Source organism: Hirundo rustica, unplaced genomic scaffold (genome assembly GCF_015227805.2).
Source record: "Hirundo rustica isolate bHirRus1 unplaced genomic scaffold, bHirRus1.pri.v3 scaffold_491_arrow_ctg1, whole genome shotgun sequence".
In the NCBI taxonomy this organism is placed as follows: domain Eukaryota; kingdom Metazoa; phylum Chordata; class Aves; order Passeriformes; family Hirundinidae; genus Hirundo; species Hirundo rustica.
The window spans coordinates 1-18562 of NW_026690536.1; the positions used below are offsets into that span (position 1 = coordinate 1).

The following is an 18562-nucleotide window of genomic DNA, read 5'->3' on the forward strand; positions in this document are numbered from 1 at the left end:
GTGAGGAAAGGCCAGCCAGGGGCGGTGCCACCAGTGGGGACAGGTCGCCCAGGGACAGTGGCAGTGAGGAAAGGGGCAGTGCCACCATTGGGGATAGGCCCGGCAGGGACAGTGCCACCGTGTCCGTCCGGGACAGGTCACCCAGGGAGAGTGGCACTGGGGACAGGACGGGTAGGGACAGTGCCACCAGTGGGGACAGGCCCAACAGGGGCAGTGCCACCACCTGGGACAGGCCGGGCAGGGACAGTGCCACCATCCACGTCCAGGACAGGTCACCCAGGGAGAGGAGCACTGGGGACAGGCCAGTGCCTGGCAGTGCCACCGTCCCCATCAGGGTCAGCTCACACAGGGCCACTGCTGTTGGGGACAGGCCGGGCAGGGACAGTGCCACCATCTCTGTCAGGGACAGGTCACACAGGGCCTGTGGCAGTGAGGACAGGCCAGTGCCTGGCAGTGCCACCATGCCTGTCAGGGACAGGTCACCCAGGGACAGTGGCACTGGGGACAGATTGGTCAGGGACAGTGCCACCATCCACGTCCGGTACAGGTCACCCAGGGACAGTGCCACCATTGGGGACAGATTGGTCAGGGACAGGTCACCCAGGGACAGTGGCACCGTTGGGGACAGATTGGTCAGGAGCAGTGCCACCATGCCTGTCAGGGACAGGTCACCCAGGGGCAGTGGCACTGGGGACAGGCCGGGCAGGGACAGTGCCACCACCCACGTCCGGGACAGGTCACCCAGGGACAGTGGCACCATTGGGGACAGATTGGTCAGGGACAGGTCACCCAGGGGCAGTGGCACCATTGGGGACAGATTGGTCAGGGGCAGTGCCACCATCCACGTCCGGGACAGGTCACCCAGGGAGAGTGGCACCGTTGGGGACAGGCTGGGTAGTGGCAGTGGAAGTGTCCCCATCAGGGACAGGTCACCCAGGGACAGTGGCACCGTTGGGGACAGATTGGTCAGGAGCAGTGCCACCATGCCTGTCAGGGACAGGTCACCCAGGGGCAGTGGCACTGGGGACAGGCCGGGCAGGGACAGTGCCACCATCCACGTCCGGGACAGGTCACCCAGGGACAGTGGCACCGTTGGGGACAGATTGGTCAGGGGCAGTGCCACCATCCCTCTCCGGGACAGGTCACCCAGGGACAGTGGCACCACTGGGGACAGATTGGTCAGGGACAGGTCACCCAGGGACAGTGGCACCATTGGGGACAGGCTGGTCAGGGGCAGTGCCACCATCCCCATCAGGCACAGCTCAGCTGGTGGCAGTGCCACTGTCCCCGTTAAGGACAGGTCACCCAGAACCAGTGCCACCACTGGGGACAGGCCAGTGCCCAGCAGTGCCACCACTGGGGACAGGCCCAGCAGGGACAGTGCCACCTCTGGGGACAGGCCCAGCAGGGACAGTGCCACCACCACCTGGGACAGGCCCAGCAGGGACAGTGCCACCACTGGGGACAGGCCCAGCAGGGACAGTGCCACCACCACTGGGGACAGGCCCAGCAGGGACAGTGCCACCACCACTGGGGACAGGCAGGGTAGGGACAGTGCCACCGTTGGGGACAGGCCTGGCAGGAGCAGTGTCACCAGCGGGGTCAGGGGCAGTGCCACCGTCCCTGTCAGGGACAGGTCACACAGGGACGGTGGCACTGGGGACAGGCTGGGCAGGAGCAGTGTCACCAGTGGGGACAGGCCAGGCAGGGGCAGTGCCACCGTGCCCAGCAGGGACAGGTCACCCAGGGACAGTGCCACCAGTGGGGACAGGCTGGTCAGGGGCAGTGCCACTCTCCCTGTCAGGGACAGGTCACACAGGGCCTGTGGCAGTGAGGACAGGCCAGGCAGGGACAGTGCCACCATGCCCATCAGGGACAGGTCACACAGGGCCTGTGGCACTGAGGACAGGTCACCCAGGGACAGTGGCACTGGGGACAGGCCGGGCAGGCACAGTGCCACTGTCCCCAGCAGGGACGTGCCAGTCTCTGCCAGTGCCACTGTCCCCATTGAGGACAGGCCAGTCACCGACAGTGGCAGCGTTGGGGACAGCCTGGTGACCCACAGCGGCGCCCCTCCTGCCAGGGACTGCCCCTCCAGGGACGGTGGCACTGCTGGGGACACGCCGGTCACTGCCAGTGCCACCGTCCCTGCCAGGGACTGCCCAGCCAGGAGCAGTGCCACCATGGCTGTCCCCAGCGGTGCCACCATCATGGATGTGGCTGTCCCCAGCAGTGCCACCATCATGGATGTGGCTGTCCCCAGCAGTGCCACCATGACTGTCCCCAGCAGTGCCACCATCATGGATGTGGCTGTCCCCAGCGGTGCCACCATCATGGATGTGGCTGTCCCCAGCGGTGCCACCATCATGGACATGGCTGTCCCCAGCAGTGCCACCATCATGGATGTGGCTGTCCCCAGCGGTGCCACCGTCACACACATGGCTGTCCCCAGCAGTGCCACCATCATGGATGTGGCTGTCCCCAGTGGTGCCACCATCATGGACATGGCTGTCCCCAGCAGTGCCACCATCACACACATGGTTGTCCCCAGTGGTGCCACCATCATGGACATGGCTGTCCCCAGTGGTGCCACCGTCACACACATGGCTGTCCCCAGCAGTGCCACCATAGTGGACATGGCTGTCCCCAGCGGTGCCACCATCATGGACATGGCTGTCCCCAGCAGTGCCACCATAGTGGACATGGCTGTCCCCAGTGGTGCCACCATCACGGACATGGCTGTCCCCAGCAGTGCCACCATAGTGGACATGGCTGTCCCCAGCGGTGCCACCATCATGGACATGGCTGTCCCCAGCAGTGCCACCATAGTGGACATGGCTGTCCCCAGCGGTGCCACCATCATGGACATGGCTGTCCCCAGCAGTGCCACCGTCACACACATGGCTGTCCCCAGCAGTGCCACCATCATGGATGTGGCTGTCCCCAGTGGTGCCACCATCATGGACATGGCTGTCCCCAGCAGTGCCACCATCACACACATGGTTGTCCCCAGTGGTGCCACCATCACACACATGGCTGTCCCCAGCAGTGCCACCATCACACACATGGCTGTCCCCAGTGGTGCCACCATCATGGATGTGGCTGTCCCCAGCAGTGCCACCATGGTGGACATGGCTGTCCCCAGCGGTGCCACCATCACACACATGGCTGTCCCCAGCAGTGCCACCATCCCCGTTGGGGACACCCCGCTGTGGGGCAGCGGCACCGCCGTTGGGGACGGCGCTGTGGGTGGCAGTGCCACCATCCCCGTCAGGGACTGCCCGTCCAGGGGCACGGCCACCATCGTGGACGCTCTGGTGACGCTGAGCGGCACCGTGATGGACAGGAGGATCCTGGGCAGCGTCACCGTGCCCGTCAGGGCCAGCCTGTCGCGGGGCACTGCCACCATCGTGGACACGCCCGTCTTCGTCAGTGCCACCGTGCTGGTGGGCGAGTCCATCCCCAGGGTGACGGCCACCATCGTGGAATCCAGGGTGGCCGGCCACGCCGCGGGGCCCCTGGGGGACACGCTGGCCTGTGGCAGTGCCACCATGCCCGTCAGGGAGTGCCCGCCCCGGGGCAGTGCCAGCGCGCCTCGGGGGGACAGGGACGGTGTCACCATCAGGGACTGGACGGGCAGGGACGGTGCCACCGTCTGTGACAGGGACAGTGTCACCATCAGGGACTGGACGGGCAGGGACGGTGCCACCGTCTGTGACAGGGACAATGCCACCATCCCTGGTGGGGACAGTGCCACCGTCTGTGACAGGGACAGTGTCACCATCAGGGACTGGACGGGCAGGGACGGTGCCACCATCGCTGGTGGGGACAGTGTCACCATCTGTGACAGGGACAGTGTCACCATCAGGGACTGGACGGGCAGGGACGGTGCCACCATCTGTGACAGGGACAGTGTCACCATCAGGGACTGGACGGGCAGGGACGGTGCCACCATCTGTGACAGGGACAGTGTCACCATCCCTGGTGGGGACAGTGCCACCATCTGTGACAGGAACAGTGCCACCATCTGTGACAGGGACAGTGTCACCATCAGGGACTGGACGGGCAGGGACAGTGCCACCGTCTGTGACAGGGACAATGCCACCGTCCCGATTGGGGCCAGTCTGACGGGTGGCAGTGCCACCATCCCCGTCAGGGAGTGCCCGTCCAGGGGCAGTGCCACCACCGCTGGGGACAGACCTGGCTGTGGCGGTGCCACCACCCTTGGGGACACGCCTGGCGGTGCCACCACCCTTGGGGACAGGCCCGGCGGTGCCACCACCCTTGGGGACAGGCTGGGCGGTGCCACCACCCTTGGGGACAGGCCTGGCAGTGCCACCACCCTTGGGGACAGGCTGGGCGGTGCCACCACCCTTGGGGACAGGCCTGGCAGTGCCACCACCGCTGGGGACAGGCCCGGCGGTGGCACCGCGCCCTCCCGGCCCGTGACGCCCGCCCGCGTCAGTGTCATCAGGGATGGCAGGACGGGCACCAGGGTGGCACCGGCGGCCCTGGCACAGCGCGGTCACACGCTTGGGGACACGCGGGGACACGCGAGGGCGGGCACAGCGACGGCGCCCCCCGCGTCACACCAGTAAAAACCAGTAAAAAAAAAAACAAACCAAACCCACCAGTGCGGCTGTGGCGTGTGCGCGAGCTCGGGCACTGGGAGGGGACATCGGGGGTGGGGAGGGGACATTGGGAGGGGACATCGCGGGTGGGGAGGGGACACTGGGAGTGGGACATTAGAAATGGGGAGGGGACATTGGGAGTGGGACATCGGGGGTGGGGAGGTGACACTGGGGGGGGACATCGGGAGTGGGACACTGGGAGGGGACGTTGGGAGTGGGGAGGGGACACTGGGGGGGGACATTAGAAATGGGGAAGGGACATTGGGAGGGGACACTGGGAGTGGGGAGGTGACACTGGGGGGGGACATCGGGAGTGGGGAGGGGACATCGGGAGTGGGACACTGGGAGTGGGACGTTATAAATGGGGAGGGGACATTGGGAGTGGGACATCGGGAGTGGGGAGGGGACACTGGGAGTGGGAGGGGACACTGAGAGTGGGAAGGGGGACACGGACACTGAGAGGGGACACGGGCACGGGACACGGGCACTGGGAGGGGACACTGGGAGTGGGAAGGGGGACACGGGCGCTGGGAGGGGACACTGGCACGGGACACGGGCACTGGGAGGGGGACACGGACACTGGGAGGGGACACTGGGAGTGGGAAGGGAGACACGGGCGCTGGGAGGGGGACACGGGCACTGGCACGGGACACGGGCAGCGGAAGGGGACAGCCCGTGCCACGCTCCCGGGGTGCTGACAGCGCCGACCGAGGCGATTTTTCTCCCAGAATCGCCGATTTCCGTCAAACCCCGAACCCGCGGGGGAGCGGGGGCGCCGCTTCCGAGCCGAGACCGCGCCCCCAACCCCTGCGAGGCCACGCCCCCTCCCCATACACGTCCTTGAACGCGCCCACTTCCGCATCCGGCGCGACGGCCACGCCTCTTTCCCGCCCAAACCACGCCCCTCACCCATCCCGCGCATGGACCGCCATTAGCATTCAGGCCACGCCCACATAACCAAATAAGGAAACACCCCGCGCCCGCACGCGGAGGAAGCCCCGCCCCCTTCCCCGCGCCGCCGGCCCGCCAGGGGGCGCTGTGGCCGCCCCTCAGCCCCGTGAGGCGGCGCCGGGCCGGGCCTGGGGAGGCTCCGAGCGGCCCCGCTCCGCTCCGCCGGCCCCGCTCCGCTCCGGCCGCGCTCCGCTCCGGCCCCGCTCCTCACGGCCCCTTCCCACCCTTCCGCTCCTCTCCGGGCCGCCCCGCTCCTCCCCGAGGTAACCCCGATCTCTCCGGGCCGCCCCCCAGTCCGCGGCCTCCTCCGCACCCCCCCCCCCACTCCCTCAGCCCGGTCCCCCCCGGCCGCTCCGTGCCCGGCCTCGCCTCCTCCTCCTCCTCCGGGTTCCCCTCCGCGGCCTCCTCCAGCGCTTCGTGGCGCAGGAGCTGGGCAGGAAATCGCTTTCTCGGTGGTTTTTAAATTATTATTATTATTATTATTATTGTTTTTTCCCCTTCTTTTCCCCGCTCCTTCCCCTCGGCCAGCCGCCGGGATGAGCCGCCCGCGCCGGCCGCAGGGCCGGGCTCGCCGAGCGGAGCTGCGCGGGATGGGATCGCTCCAGGTAACTCGGCACCCCGAATCCTTCTCCTCTTGGCTTTTCCAGGGATTTATCCCCCTCTCACCCTCCAAAACCCCGCGGGGGAAGCGGCGCAATTCCCCTTGCAGAGCCTTTCCCAGCCGCTTTTCCTCGTGAGGATTTGCCGATCCTCCCCCTCTTTCCTCTCCATCTGGTGCCTCCGGGAGCTTTGGAATCGCCCCAAATCCCCCCTGAAATTCCATGAGTAAAGCTGGGATCGGCCGGGGTCACTCATCCCCCTCACCCCCGGGAATGATTTCCCTGGAAAACTTCGGCTGAAGTTGGTGCGAAGTTGAATAATGAGAAATAATCGACGTTTAATCCCTTCCCCCTTTTTTTTTTTTTAATTCCCTCTGCTTCCCTGTAAATCCGGGAGGGAATAACTGGGTGGAAAAGGGGATTTTCCAGGTTTTGGTTGTTTTTTTTTTTTCCCGGTGCTGGAAGAGTTTTTGAGATTTTGGAGTCATTCCTGGTGCGGATTCCCGTGGATCCGCTCCTGAAAACAGTCCCTGATTCTTTTCCTTGGAATTCTGAGTGGGATCTCAGGGCTCTGCTCCTGAAATTCCTGGGTGATCCTTGCTCCAGGAATATCCTGAATAATTCCTGCTCCAGGAATATCCTGAATAATTCCTGCTCCAGGAATATCCGGAATAATTCCTGCTCCTGGAATTCCTGGATGATCCCTGCTCCTGAAACTCCGTGGGATTTCTGCTCCTGGAATTCCTGGGGGATTTCTGGAATTCCTGCGTGATTTCTCCTCCCGGAATTCCCCCCTGCTCCAGATTTCCCGGATAATTTATGATCCCACAGTTCAGGGTCCAGGAGCTGCCCTTGGGATCCAGCCGGGAATGTGGATTCCTGCTTTTTTTTTTTTTTTTTTTTTCCCCTGCCTTCTCCCAGTTTTATTTCTCAGACTTTTTGAGGAAAAATCAACTTGGAAAACGTCAAAAAGTGGGGATTTCTATACGGAATGTGATCCACGGGAGGAGGGAATCCCAGGATCATGGGGTTGCCCCAGGCTCTGGAATCCTGTGGGATTTCCGGGAAGAGGGAAAAGTTTTGGATGTGATTTTTTTTTTTTTTTTGGGGATGAGCTGAAGGCTTTGGGACGGGAGAGAATCCCTGGAATTTTTGAGTTGGAGCCGTGCCCTTGGATTTGGGATTGGGATAGAAGAGGAAAATCTGGGATATGTGGAAAAAACCAGGGATGGGAATTGTTGGGAAAGCGCGGAATCCCGAATTTCCCCCTCTGTTTTTTGGGGATCCGTTGAAAAATGGGATTTTTTTTTTTTTTTTCCCCCCCTGCTCTTATTGGGTTTTTAGGATCTAAGAGCCACAAAAATTTCAGGAATGTGGGATTTGGAGCGCTGGGAACAGAGCGAAACTCTCAGACTTTGATCAGGATTTGGGCGTCTGGGATTTCTTGGAAAAGAAGTGGGAGGAAAAAAAAGGGAAAAAAAAAGAAGGAAAAGTGATTTCTGGGAGGTGACCTTGGTTTGACTCACTTGGAATATTTGAGGAGAATTCCTGAGGTTTTTTTTGTTGTTGTTGTTGGGTTTTTTTCCCCTCTTTTATTTGGAAGTTGGAAAAATAAAGGGATAAAGCAAATCCTTAAGTTGACACAGGAAAAATCTGAAATTAACAGGGAAAAATCCCGAATTAACAGGGAAAAAAAATTAACAAGGAAAAAAATTCCCATCATCCATCTTCCCTCCAGGTGTATCCCCGGGTTTCCGTCCTCAAATCCCGTCCCTAATCCCAATTTTTTTTCCCAATTTCATCCCAAATTTTTCCCTGATTTCATCCCAATTTTCATCCCGATTTCGTCCCATTTTTTCCCTGTTTTTCCACCTCTGAGCCCCGCTGCTCCTCCTCTTGAATCCCACCCCAAATCACAATATTTTCCCAACTTCATCCCAAATTTTTTTCCCAATTTCATCCCAATTTTTCCCCAACTTCATCCCGATTTTTTTTCCCTAATTTCACCCCAACTCCATTCCGATTTTTCCCCAACTTTCCCCCAACTCCATCCCAATTTTTTCCTAATTTTTCCCCAACTTCTTCCTGATTTTTTCCCCAACCTTTCCCCAACTTCATCCTGATTTTCCCCCAACTTTTCCCCAACTCCACCCCGATTTTTCCCCAACTTTTTCCCAACTCCATCCTGATTTTTCCCCCAACTTTACCCCAACTTCATCCCAGTTTTTCCCCAACTTTCCTCCAACTCCATCCCAATTTTTTCCTAATTTTTCCCCAACTTCATCCTGATTTTTTCCCCAACTTTACCCCAACTCCATCCTGATTTTTTCCCCAACTTTACCCCAACTCCATCCCAATTTTTTCCTAATTTTTCCCCAACTCCATCCTGATTTTTTCCTAATTTTTCCCCAACTCCATCCTGATTTTTTCCCCAACTTTACCCCAACTCCATCCCAATTTTTTCCTAATTTTTCCCCAACTTCATCCTGATTTTTTCCCCAACTTTACCCCAACTCCATCCTGATTTTTTCCTAATTTTTCCCCAACTTCTTCCTGATTTTTTCCCCAACCTTTCCCCAACTCCATCCTGATTTTTCCCCCAACTTTACCCCAACTTCATCCCAATTTTTCCCCAACTTTACCCCAACTCCATCCCAGTTTTTTCCTAATTTTTCCCCAACTTCATCCTAATTTTTCCCCAACTTCTCCCCAACTCCATCCTGATTTTTTCCTAATTTTTCCCCACCTCCACCCCGGTTTTTTCCCAACCTCACCCCAACTCTTCCCCCCGTTTTATTTCCCCGCCCAGCTCTGAGCCGCGCCGCCCCTCCCTCCACCATGGGCGACTCTCCGCTGGGGCCGATCCCGCCGGAGCCGGGCGCTTCCCAAGGGAACGGTGGCGGCCCGGGCGCCTCCTCCCTGAGCGTCATCACGGAGGGCGTGGGCGAGCTGGCCCTCATCGACGCCGAGGTGGCCAAGAAAGCCTGCGAGGAGGTCCTGGAGAAGGTCAAGCAGCTCCACGGATCCGACGCCCTTCCCAACGGACAGAGCTGCCAGATCCGCTGCCTGGACGATCCGCCGGGCTCGGGCATCCAGGAGGAGGAGGAGGAGAGCTCCGGCTCCTCCAGGACGGCCAGGAAACGCCAGCACCAAGCCAAGCAATCCTGGCTGCTGCGCCTCTTCGAGTCCAAGCTCTTCGACATCTCCATGGCCATCTCCTACCTGTACAACTCCAAGGAGCCCGGCGTGCAGGCCTACATCGGGAACCGCCTCTTCTGCTTCCGCGACGAGGACGTGGACTTCTACCTCCCGCAGCTCCTCAACATGTACATCCACATGGACGAGGACGTGGGCGACGCCATCAAGCCCTACATCGTGCACCGCTGCCGCCAGAGCGTCGACTTCTCGCTGCGCTGCGCGCTGCTGCTGGGCGCCTACTCCTCGGACATGCACATCTCCACGCAGCGGCACTCCCGCGGCACCAAGCTGCGCCGCCTCATCCTCTCCGACGAGCTGAAGCCGGCGGGGAGGAGGAGGGAGCCGGCGGGGCCGGGCCCCGGCGCCGAGGCGGGGCTGTCGCCGTCCAAGCGGACTCACCAGAGGTCCAAGTCGGACGCCACGGCGTCCATCAGCCTCAGCAGCAACCTGAAGCGCACGGCCAGCAACCCCAAGGTGGAGAGCGAGGAGGAGGTAAAGGTTCCGGGGTGGGAATTCTGTGGGAAGAGAGCGGTGTGGGGTTGGGGTTGTGCTCCGAGGGTCAGGGAACTGGGAAAATCCCATGGTTCTTTCTGGGGATTGATCCCGGAGCTCTTCCAGGATTGAGGTTGTGCTCCAGGGGTCGGGGAACTGGGAAAATCCCGTGGTTGTTCCTGGGGGTTGATCCCAAGGTTGGGGTTGTGCTCCGAGGCTCAGGCAGCAACCCCAAAGTGGAGAGCGAGGAGGAGGTAAAGGTTCCGGGGTGGGAATTCTGTGGGAAAAGAGCGGTGTGGGGTCGGGGTTGTGCTCCGAGGGTCGGGGAACTGGGAAAATCCCGTGGTTGTTCCTGGGGATTGATCCCGGAGCTCTTCCAGGATTGGGGTTGTGCTCCAAGGGTCGGGGAACTGGGAAAATCCCGTGGTTGTGCCAGCAGGGGATTGATCCTGAGCTCCTCCAGGGTCGTGGTTGTTCCTGGGGATTGATCCCAAGGTTGTGCTTGTGCTCCAAGGGTCGGGGAACTGGGAAAATCCCATGGTTCTTTCTGGGGATTGATCCCGGAGCTCTTCCAGGATTGGGGTTGTGCTCCGAGGGTCAGGGAACTGGGAAAATCCCGTGGTTGTTCCTGGGGGTTGATCCCAAGGTTGGGGTTCTCCGAGGCTCAGGCAGCAACCCCAAGGTGGAGAGCGAGGAGGAGGTGAAGGTTTGGAATGTTCCGGGTGGGAATTCTGTGGGCAAAGAGCGTTGTGGGGTTGGGGTTGTGCTCCGAGGGTCGGAGAACTGGGAAAATCCCATGGTTCTGTCTTGGGACTGATCCCAGGTGGGAAGATCCCATGGTCCTGCCTTGGGATTGATCCCGGAGCTCCTCCAGGACTGGGATTGTGCTCCAAGGATCGGTGTGTTGGGAAGATCCCGTGGTTCTTCTTGGGATTGATCCCAGAGCTCCTCCAGGGTCACGGTTGTGCCTTGGGATTGATCCCAGGGTTCCTCCAAGGTTGGGGTTGTTCTCCGAGGGTCAGGGATCTGGGAAAATCCCATGGTTGTTCCTGGGGATTGATCCCAAGGTTGGGGTTGTGCTCCGAGGCTCAGGCAGCAACCCCAAGGTGGAGAGCGAGGAGGAGGTAAAGGTTCCGGGGTGGGAATTCTGTGGGAAAAGAGCGGTGTGGGGTTGGGGTTGTGCTCCAAGGATCGGTGTGTTGGGAAGATCCCACAGTTCTTCCTTGGGATTGATCCCAGAGCTCATCCAAGGTTGGGGTTGTTCTCCGAGGGTCAGGGATCTGGGAAAATCCTGTGGTTGTTCCTGGGGGTTGATCCCAAGGTTGGGGTTGTGCTCTGAGGGTCAGGGAACGGGGAAAATCCCGTGATTTGGGATTGATCCCAGCGTTCCTCCGGGATTGGGATTGTGCTCTGAGGATCGGTGTGTTGGGAAAGTCCCGTGGTTCTTCCTTGGGATTGATCCTGGAGCTCTTCCAGAGTTGGGAACGGTTGGGAAGGGTTGGGAATGACTGGGAATGGTTGGGAATGGTTGGGAATGGTTTGGGATGACTGGGAATAGTCAGCAATGACTGGGAATGGTTGGGAATGACTGGGAATGGTTGGGAATGGTTGGGAATGGTTGGGAATGACTGGGAATGGTTGGGAATGACTGGGAATGGTTTGGGATGGTTTGGAATGGTTGGGAATGACTGGGAATGGTTGGGAATGACTGGGAATGGTTGGGAATGGTTTGGAATGACTGGGAATGGTTGGGAATGACTGGGAATGACTGGGAATGGTTTGGGATGACTGGGAATGACTGGGAATGGTCTGTAATATTTTGGAATGACTGGAAATGGTTTGGGATGACTGGGAATGGTTGGGAATGACTGGGAATGGTTTGGGATGGTTTGGAATGACTGGGAATGGTTTGGGAATGGTTTGGAATGGTTGGGAATGACTGGGAATGACTGGGAATGGTCTGTAATATTTTGGAATGACTGGGAATGGTTGGGAATGGTCTGGAATATTTTGGAATGACTGGAAATGGTTTGGGATGACTGGGAATGGTTGGGAATGACTGGGAATGGTTGGGAATGACTGGGAATGGTTTGGAATATTTTGGAATGACTGGGAATGGTTGGGAAGGGTTGGGAATGGTTTAGAATGACTGGAAATGGTTGGGAATGACTGGGAATGGTTTGGGATGACTGGGAATGACTGGGAATGGTCTGTAATATTTTGGAATGACTGGGAATGGTCTGGAATATTTTGGGATGACTGGAAATGGTTTGGAATGACTGGAAATGGTTTGGAATGAGTGGGAATCATTGGGAACAGTTGGGAATTCCCAGGAATTCCTGGGAAATGGATGATAAACCCCGGGTTTGGTCCTGCTGGGAATTCCTCTGGGAATTCTGCTGAGAATTCCGCTGGGATTCCTCGGAAGGAGCCGAGGATTGCTCCAAACTCCGGGGACTGGGATAAGGATGGAATGAAAGATTGGAAGGAATTTTCCAGGCCGGATCCGGGATCAAAACTCCCCGGAAAAAATCCGGGGCCGTTCCCGCCGGGATGAATCTTTAATATGGAAAAGGAGGAGGCGGAAACCGGAGCTTTTCCCTAAATTATGGATGAGGAAAGTCCTGGAAACGATCCAGAAAAAGCTGGGAAAGCACCAAACCAGGGAGGGTCCCAAACATCCATCAAAAATCCAGGAATTCCTTGGAAAAAGCAGAGGAGATCGATGGGAACTGATCCCCAAATTCACCAGGGGAGGGGAAAATTTGGGATCATTTCCCATCGATTTTCCTTCCCTTGATGAATTCTGGGATCATTTCCCATCGATTTTCCTTCCCTTGATGAATTCTGGGATCATTTCCTATCGATTTTCCCTCCAGACCTGGTTGTCCCTTTTTTTGGGGAGGGAATTTTTGGGACTTTTTTAGCCCCCAAATTCCCGGTTTTTATGGAATGAAGCTCCTTTGATCCCTTTCAGGAAGGAAATCCTGGATTGCTGGACTCCAAGCGCTGGAATTTCGGGATGTTTGGGATGGGAATCCCTGGGGGTGGAGCTCGGAGGGAGATGTGGGGATGGCAGGGAAACCCGGGATAAATCAGGAATTTCCCCTTGATAAAATCCGGCCTCCAAAATTTGGGATTTGGGGAATTTTCGGGATCGTTTCCGTGGGATTCTTTTGATGTGCTGAAATTCGGGATAAACCGAAATCCAGGGAAAGGGGAAAAAAACCTGGATTTGGTGATGGAAGAGGTCAGAAATCCAAGGAATTCGGAGCTGGATCCATCCTTGTCCTCCCAGGGTGGGATAACGAATCCCGGAGAGGAGGAAAAACCGGGAAAATCCCGGGAATTCAGCGCTGGGATCCGCTCCGCTTTGATCCCATCCTGCTTGAGATCCGTGGAATTTCCCTTCCCGGGATTTTGAAATTTTTTTTCCCCCCCCGGGAAAAATCCGCCGGAATTCCAAGGGGATGGGACTGAAAACCAAACCAAACAAAGAAAAAAAAACCTTGGGAATTGCTGGAAGTGAACCTGGAGCTAAACTTTGCTTTTTCTCCCCCTTTTTCCCTTCTCCTTCCTCTCTTTCCTACGGGAAAAAAAACCAAAAATTCCCAAAAAATCCCCCAAACTGCCCCGAATCCCCCCCCCCCTTTTTTTTTTTTTTCCTGCTTTTCCCAGGAATTCTCCTCGAGTACGGAAAGCCTGGATAAATCCTTGGCTCCCGTAAGTTCCGATCCCGTTTTTCCGGAGGCTCCTTCTTCCCCGCCGCAGCATTTCCTCGATTTTCCACCCCTCTGGAATTTCCCAAATATTTCCCCAAAACAAAAAAAAAAAACACCCCAAACCAACCCCAAAACAAATTCCAGGGATCGCCACGGCCGCGTTTCCTCGGAATGGGAATTCCGGGAAAATTCCTTCCGGTTGAATAAAATGAAAGGAAATCCCATTTTTTTCCCCCCCGCCGCCGAAAAATCCATCCGTGAACGAGGAAATTCCCGTTTTTCCCTGGCAGGTGGAAGAGGAAATGCTGTTTTCCCTTTGGAATTTGGCTCCCGGAATTCTCGGGAATTAATTTGCCTTTTTTTTATTATTTTTCCCCCCTTTTTTCCATCTTTTTTATTTTTTTTTCCCACACCAATCATTCCTTGATTTCCTTCTTTTGATTCCTTCTTTTTTTTTCCCCCTGCTCCCCTCCGTGAAAATTCCAATCGAATCCCGGTGTTTTCCCTGATTTTTCTCTCCGGAATGAGCCCTTTTCCCGTTTTTTTAAATCCATTTTTTGAGATCTTTCCCTCCTCTTTTCCCGCCGGGATTCCCGGTGGGAACGCGTAGTCCATGATTTCCTCCAGCACGGGGATTTTTGGGGAAGAATTCCGCGATTTTTTTTTTGTAGGTTTTTCCGGGAATTCCTGGATTCCAGCCCAGCTCTGATCCTGCTGGGAATTCCCAGGGATCGTTCCCACGCCTGGGATTTGGGAATTTTGTCGGGATTTGATCCCAAATTTCGGGCTCGTCCTGAATCCTGCTGCTTTTTTAGGGGGTGCTTGGGATGAGCTCCAAGGCCGGAATTCCCACCCAAAATTCCAGGAATTCCTTGATTTCCACCCATTCCTGCTCCTCCCAGCCCAGCCAACGACTCCGCTCCGGGTTTTTTTTTTTTCGGGAATCGACGGAAAACGGGGATAATTCCTCATTCCCTGTGGAATGTTCCGGAATGGGGAGTCTCCCTGTGGGAAGGATCCTTGGGAATGCTGGGATGAGGAAAGGGATGAAGAGGAGAATTCCATCGGGAATTTCCCTTTGGAATGGGATGAGGTGAAGAGGAAAATTCCCCTCTGGAATGGGACGAAGAGGAATTTCCCCTTTGGAATGGGATGAAGAGGAATTTTCCCTCTGGAATGGGATGAAGAGGAATTTCCCCTTTGGAATGGGATGAAGAGGAAGATTCCCTCTGGAATTTCCTTCTGGAATGGGAAGAAGAGGAAAATTCTCAGGAATTTCCCTTTGGAATGAGACGGAGAGGAAAATTTCCTCCGGAATGGGATGAAGAAGAAATTTCCTTTGGAATGGGAAGAAGAGGAAAATTCCCTTGGGAGTGGGACGGGAAGAAGAGGAAGATTCCCTCTGGAATTTCCCAACCCCTCTGGCTGGAAGATCCAAGATTTCCAAATTTCCCAGAATTCCAGAGGCTCCGAACGGGATCCTGGCACCGCTGGAATTTTCCTTGAGGTTGGGAGGAGGTTTCCCGGGGATCCTTGGAAAATCCCGAACTCCTCCGGATCGAGGCGGGATCCGCTCCAGAGGGATCCCTGGATTGATCCCAGGTTTCCCAAATTCCTCGGGATATTCCGCTGGGAAAAGCGTTTCCTGGAATCCCGAGGGAACAACAGCCACGAAAAACCAGGATGGGGAGGATCAGGAATATCAGAACGGCGGGAAAAAAATCCGGGAAGCATCCGTGGGATATCCCGGGTTTTTGGCAGGAATGGGATTCGATCCGTGGAGAGCTGAAGGAATTTTTGGGATCCGGCCGGGATCTGGAACCTTTGGAGTATTTCTCCCCGTGCCTGGATCCAGGTGGGGGCAGGGAAGCCCGGAGCGTTATCCCGGAATTCCTGAGGGAATTTTTGGACGTGGACTACAAATCCAATGGATTCCCAGCCGGGAATTCCCATCCCGAGCTTTCTTTCCCTGATTCTTCCCGATCTTTTTCCTTTTTGCTCTGCGAAATTCCCGATTTTCCCCGGCGTTTTCCGTTGCTTCCCTCTCCCCGATCCGTTGGCTTTCTGCATGCGCCTTTCCCAGCATGATCCCGGAAATCGAGTTCTTCCCGATTTTTTTGGGGAACGCGGAGCGGAAATCTGGGATCGATGCATCCAAGGGGAAATCCCGAATCTCTGTGGGATCGTTGGATTGGGATAATCAGGGAGGGGCGGGGGGGAGGATCCTCCCAAATCCCAGGGATCCGGATGATCCCGAATCCCGGGAATCCGGATCCTGCCAAATCCTGGGAATCGGGATGGTCGCGAATCCCGGGAATCCGGATCCTGCCGAATCCTGGGAATCGGGATGATCCCGAATCCCGGGAATCCGGATCCTGCCGAATCCTGGGAATCGGGATGATCCCGAATCCTGGGAATCCAGATCCTCCCAAATCCCAGGGATCCGGATGATCCTGAATCCCGGGAATCCAGATCCTGCCGAATCCTGGGAATTGGGATCCTGCCGAATCCTGGGAATCCGGATCCTGCCGAATCCCGGGGATCTGGATGATCCCGAATCCCAGGAATCCGGATCCTGCCGAATCCTGGGAATCGGGATCCTGCCGAATCCAGGGAATTCGGATGATCCCGAATCCCGGGAATCCAGCGGGACTGGGAGAATCCCGCTGGGAACGTCGGCTCTGGAATTCCGGGGGAAGGAAGAAAACCCCGGGATGCTGCTTTGCTGGGGGAGGGATGGGATTCCCAAATCCCCGGGATCCGGGAAAAGAGGGAAGAGGGAAGGGCAGGAAGGGGGAAAGGTGGGAATGGGGAAAAGAGGGAAGAGGGAAGGGCAGGAAGGGGGAAAAGCAGGAAAAGGGAAAAGAGGGAAGAGGGAAGGGCAGGAATTCGCTCCCACTAAAAACCCACCAACGTCACCTCCATTTTCCTCCTTTTTTCCCAAACATTTTCCTATGGATCCCGCCCCTTTTCCAGCCGGTTTGGCTGGCTCCAGAGCGGGAGGAAGAGGAAAAGCAGGGAAAGGGAAGAGCAGGAAAAGGGGAAGCGCAGGAATTTAAAACCTTAAACTTAAAAATCACCGACATCAGCTCCATTTTCCTCCTTTTTCCCCCAAACATTTTCCTCCGGATCCCGACTCTTTTCCTCCGGATCCCGGCCCTTTTCCTTCAGATCCTGCCACTTTTCCAGCCAGTTTGTCTGGTTCCAGAGTGGGAGGAGCAGGAGAAGGGAAGAGCGAAAAGCAGGAGAAGGGAAGAGCAGGGAAATCAAAGAGCAGGAAAAGGGGAAGAGCAGGAATTTGCTCCCACTAAAATACCACCGATGTCAGCTCCATTTTCCTCCTTTTTCCCCCCAAACATTTTCCTCTGGATCCTGACCCTTTTCCACTGGATCCTGACCCTTTTCCAGTCGACTCCAGAGTGGGAACAGCAGGAGAAGGGAAGAGGGAAAAGGGAGGAGCAGGGAAAGGGAAGAGCAGAAAAGAGAAAGAATTGGGAATTTGCTTCCACTAAATGACCACTGACATCAGCTCCATTTTCCTCCTTTTTTCCCCCCAAACCTTTTCCTGTGGATCCCGCCCCTTTTCCCATGGATCCCTCCCCTTTTCCTTTGGATCCCGACACTTTTCTTTGGATCCCTCCCCTTTTCCCGCGGATCCCTCCCCTTTTCCTGTGGATCCCTCCCCTTTTCCCGTGGATCCCGCCCCTTTTCCCATGGATCCCTCCCCTTTTCCTTTGGGTCTTGCCCCTTTTCCTGTGGATCCCTCCCCTTTTCCTGTGGATCCTGCCCCTTTTCCCATGGATCCCTCCCCTTTTCCTTTGGGTCTTGCCCCTTTTCCTGTGGATCCCGCCCCTTTTCCCGTGGATCCCTCCCCTTTTCCTTTGGATCCCTCCCCTTTTCCTGTGGATCCCACCCCTTTTCCTGTGGATCCTTCCCCTTTTCTTTGAATCCCGATGCTTTTCTTTGGATCCCGCCCCTTTTCCTTTGGATCTCTCCCCTCTTCCTGTGGATCCCGCCCCTTTTCCCGTGGATCCCTCCCCTTTTCCCGTGGATCCCTCCCCTTTTCCTGTGGATCCCTCCCCTTTTCCTGTGGATCCCTCCCCTTTTCCCATGGATCCCGACCCTTTTCTTTGGATCCCTCCCCTTTTCCCGTGGATCCCTCCCCTTTTCCCGTGGATCCCTCCCTTTTTCCTGTGAATCCCGCCCCTTTTCCTGTGGATCCCTCCCCTTTTCCCGTGGATCCCTCCCCTTTTCTTTGGATCCCGCCCCTTTTCCCGCGGATCCCGCCCCTTTCCCAGCCGGCCCGGCTGGCTCCGGAGCGGGAGTTCATCAAGTCGCTGATGGCCATCGGGAAGCGCCTGGCCACGCTGCCCACCAAGGAGCAGAAGACGCAGCGCCTCATCTCGGAGCTGTCGCTGCTCAACCACAAGCTGCCGGCGCGCGCCTGGCTGCCCACGGCCGCCTTCCAGCACCACGTGGTCAGGGTGCCGCACTCGCAGGCCGTGGTGCTCAACTCCAAGGATAAGGTGTGGGAAACCGGGATTGGGAATGGGAAATGGGGGTTGGGAATGGTCGGGAATGGTTGGGAATGGTGGGATTGGGAATGGAGGTGGTGATTCCTGGGATTCCAGCACCACGTGGTCAGGGTGCCGCACTCGCAGGCCGTGGTGCTCAACTCCAAGGATAAGGTCTGGGAAAACGGGATTTGGGAATGGTTGGGAATGGTGGGAGAGCCGGAGGTGGTGATTTGTGGGATTGGGAATGGTGGGAATGGGAATGGAGGTGGTGATTCCTAGGATTCGAGCACCGCATGGTCAGGGTGCCCCACTCACAGGCCGTGGTACTCAATTGGGAATGGTTGGGAATGGTGGGAGAGCTGGGAAATGGGCATTGGGAATGGTCGGGAATGGTGGGATTGGGAATGGAGGTGGTGATTCCTGGGATTCAATCATCACGTGGTCAGGGTGCC

General features: G+C 57.1%; 2 protein-coding genes across 2 annotated transcripts; both read left to right on the top strand.

Moving 5' to 3' along the window:
* The first annotated feature begins 321 nt into the window (after nucleotides 1–321).
* Nucleotides 322–4598, top strand: LOC120748074 (uncharacterized). The gene is made up of 2 exons (XM_058424425.1): nucleotides 322–1069; nucleotides 1142–4598. Exons 1-2 carry the CDS (start codon nucleotides 462–464, stop codon nucleotides 4596–4598), a joined length of 4065 nt encoding a protein of 1354 aa, XP_058280408.1. The 5' UTR covers nucleotides 322–461.
* Nucleotides 4599–5719: 1121 nt separating this feature from the next.
* Nucleotides 5720–18281, top strand: PI4KB (phosphatidylinositol 4-kinase beta; the record flags this gene model as incomplete). The annotated part of the gene is made up of 6 exons (XM_040054145.2): nucleotides 5720–5845; nucleotides 6111–6187; nucleotides 8991–9871; nucleotides 13550–13594; nucleotides 17892–18119; nucleotides 18225–18281. Coding segments are annotated over exons 3-6 (1182 nt in total), but the record flags the coding sequence as incomplete, so codon positions are not given.
* Between the last annotated feature and the right edge of the window lie 281 nt (nucleotides 18282–18562).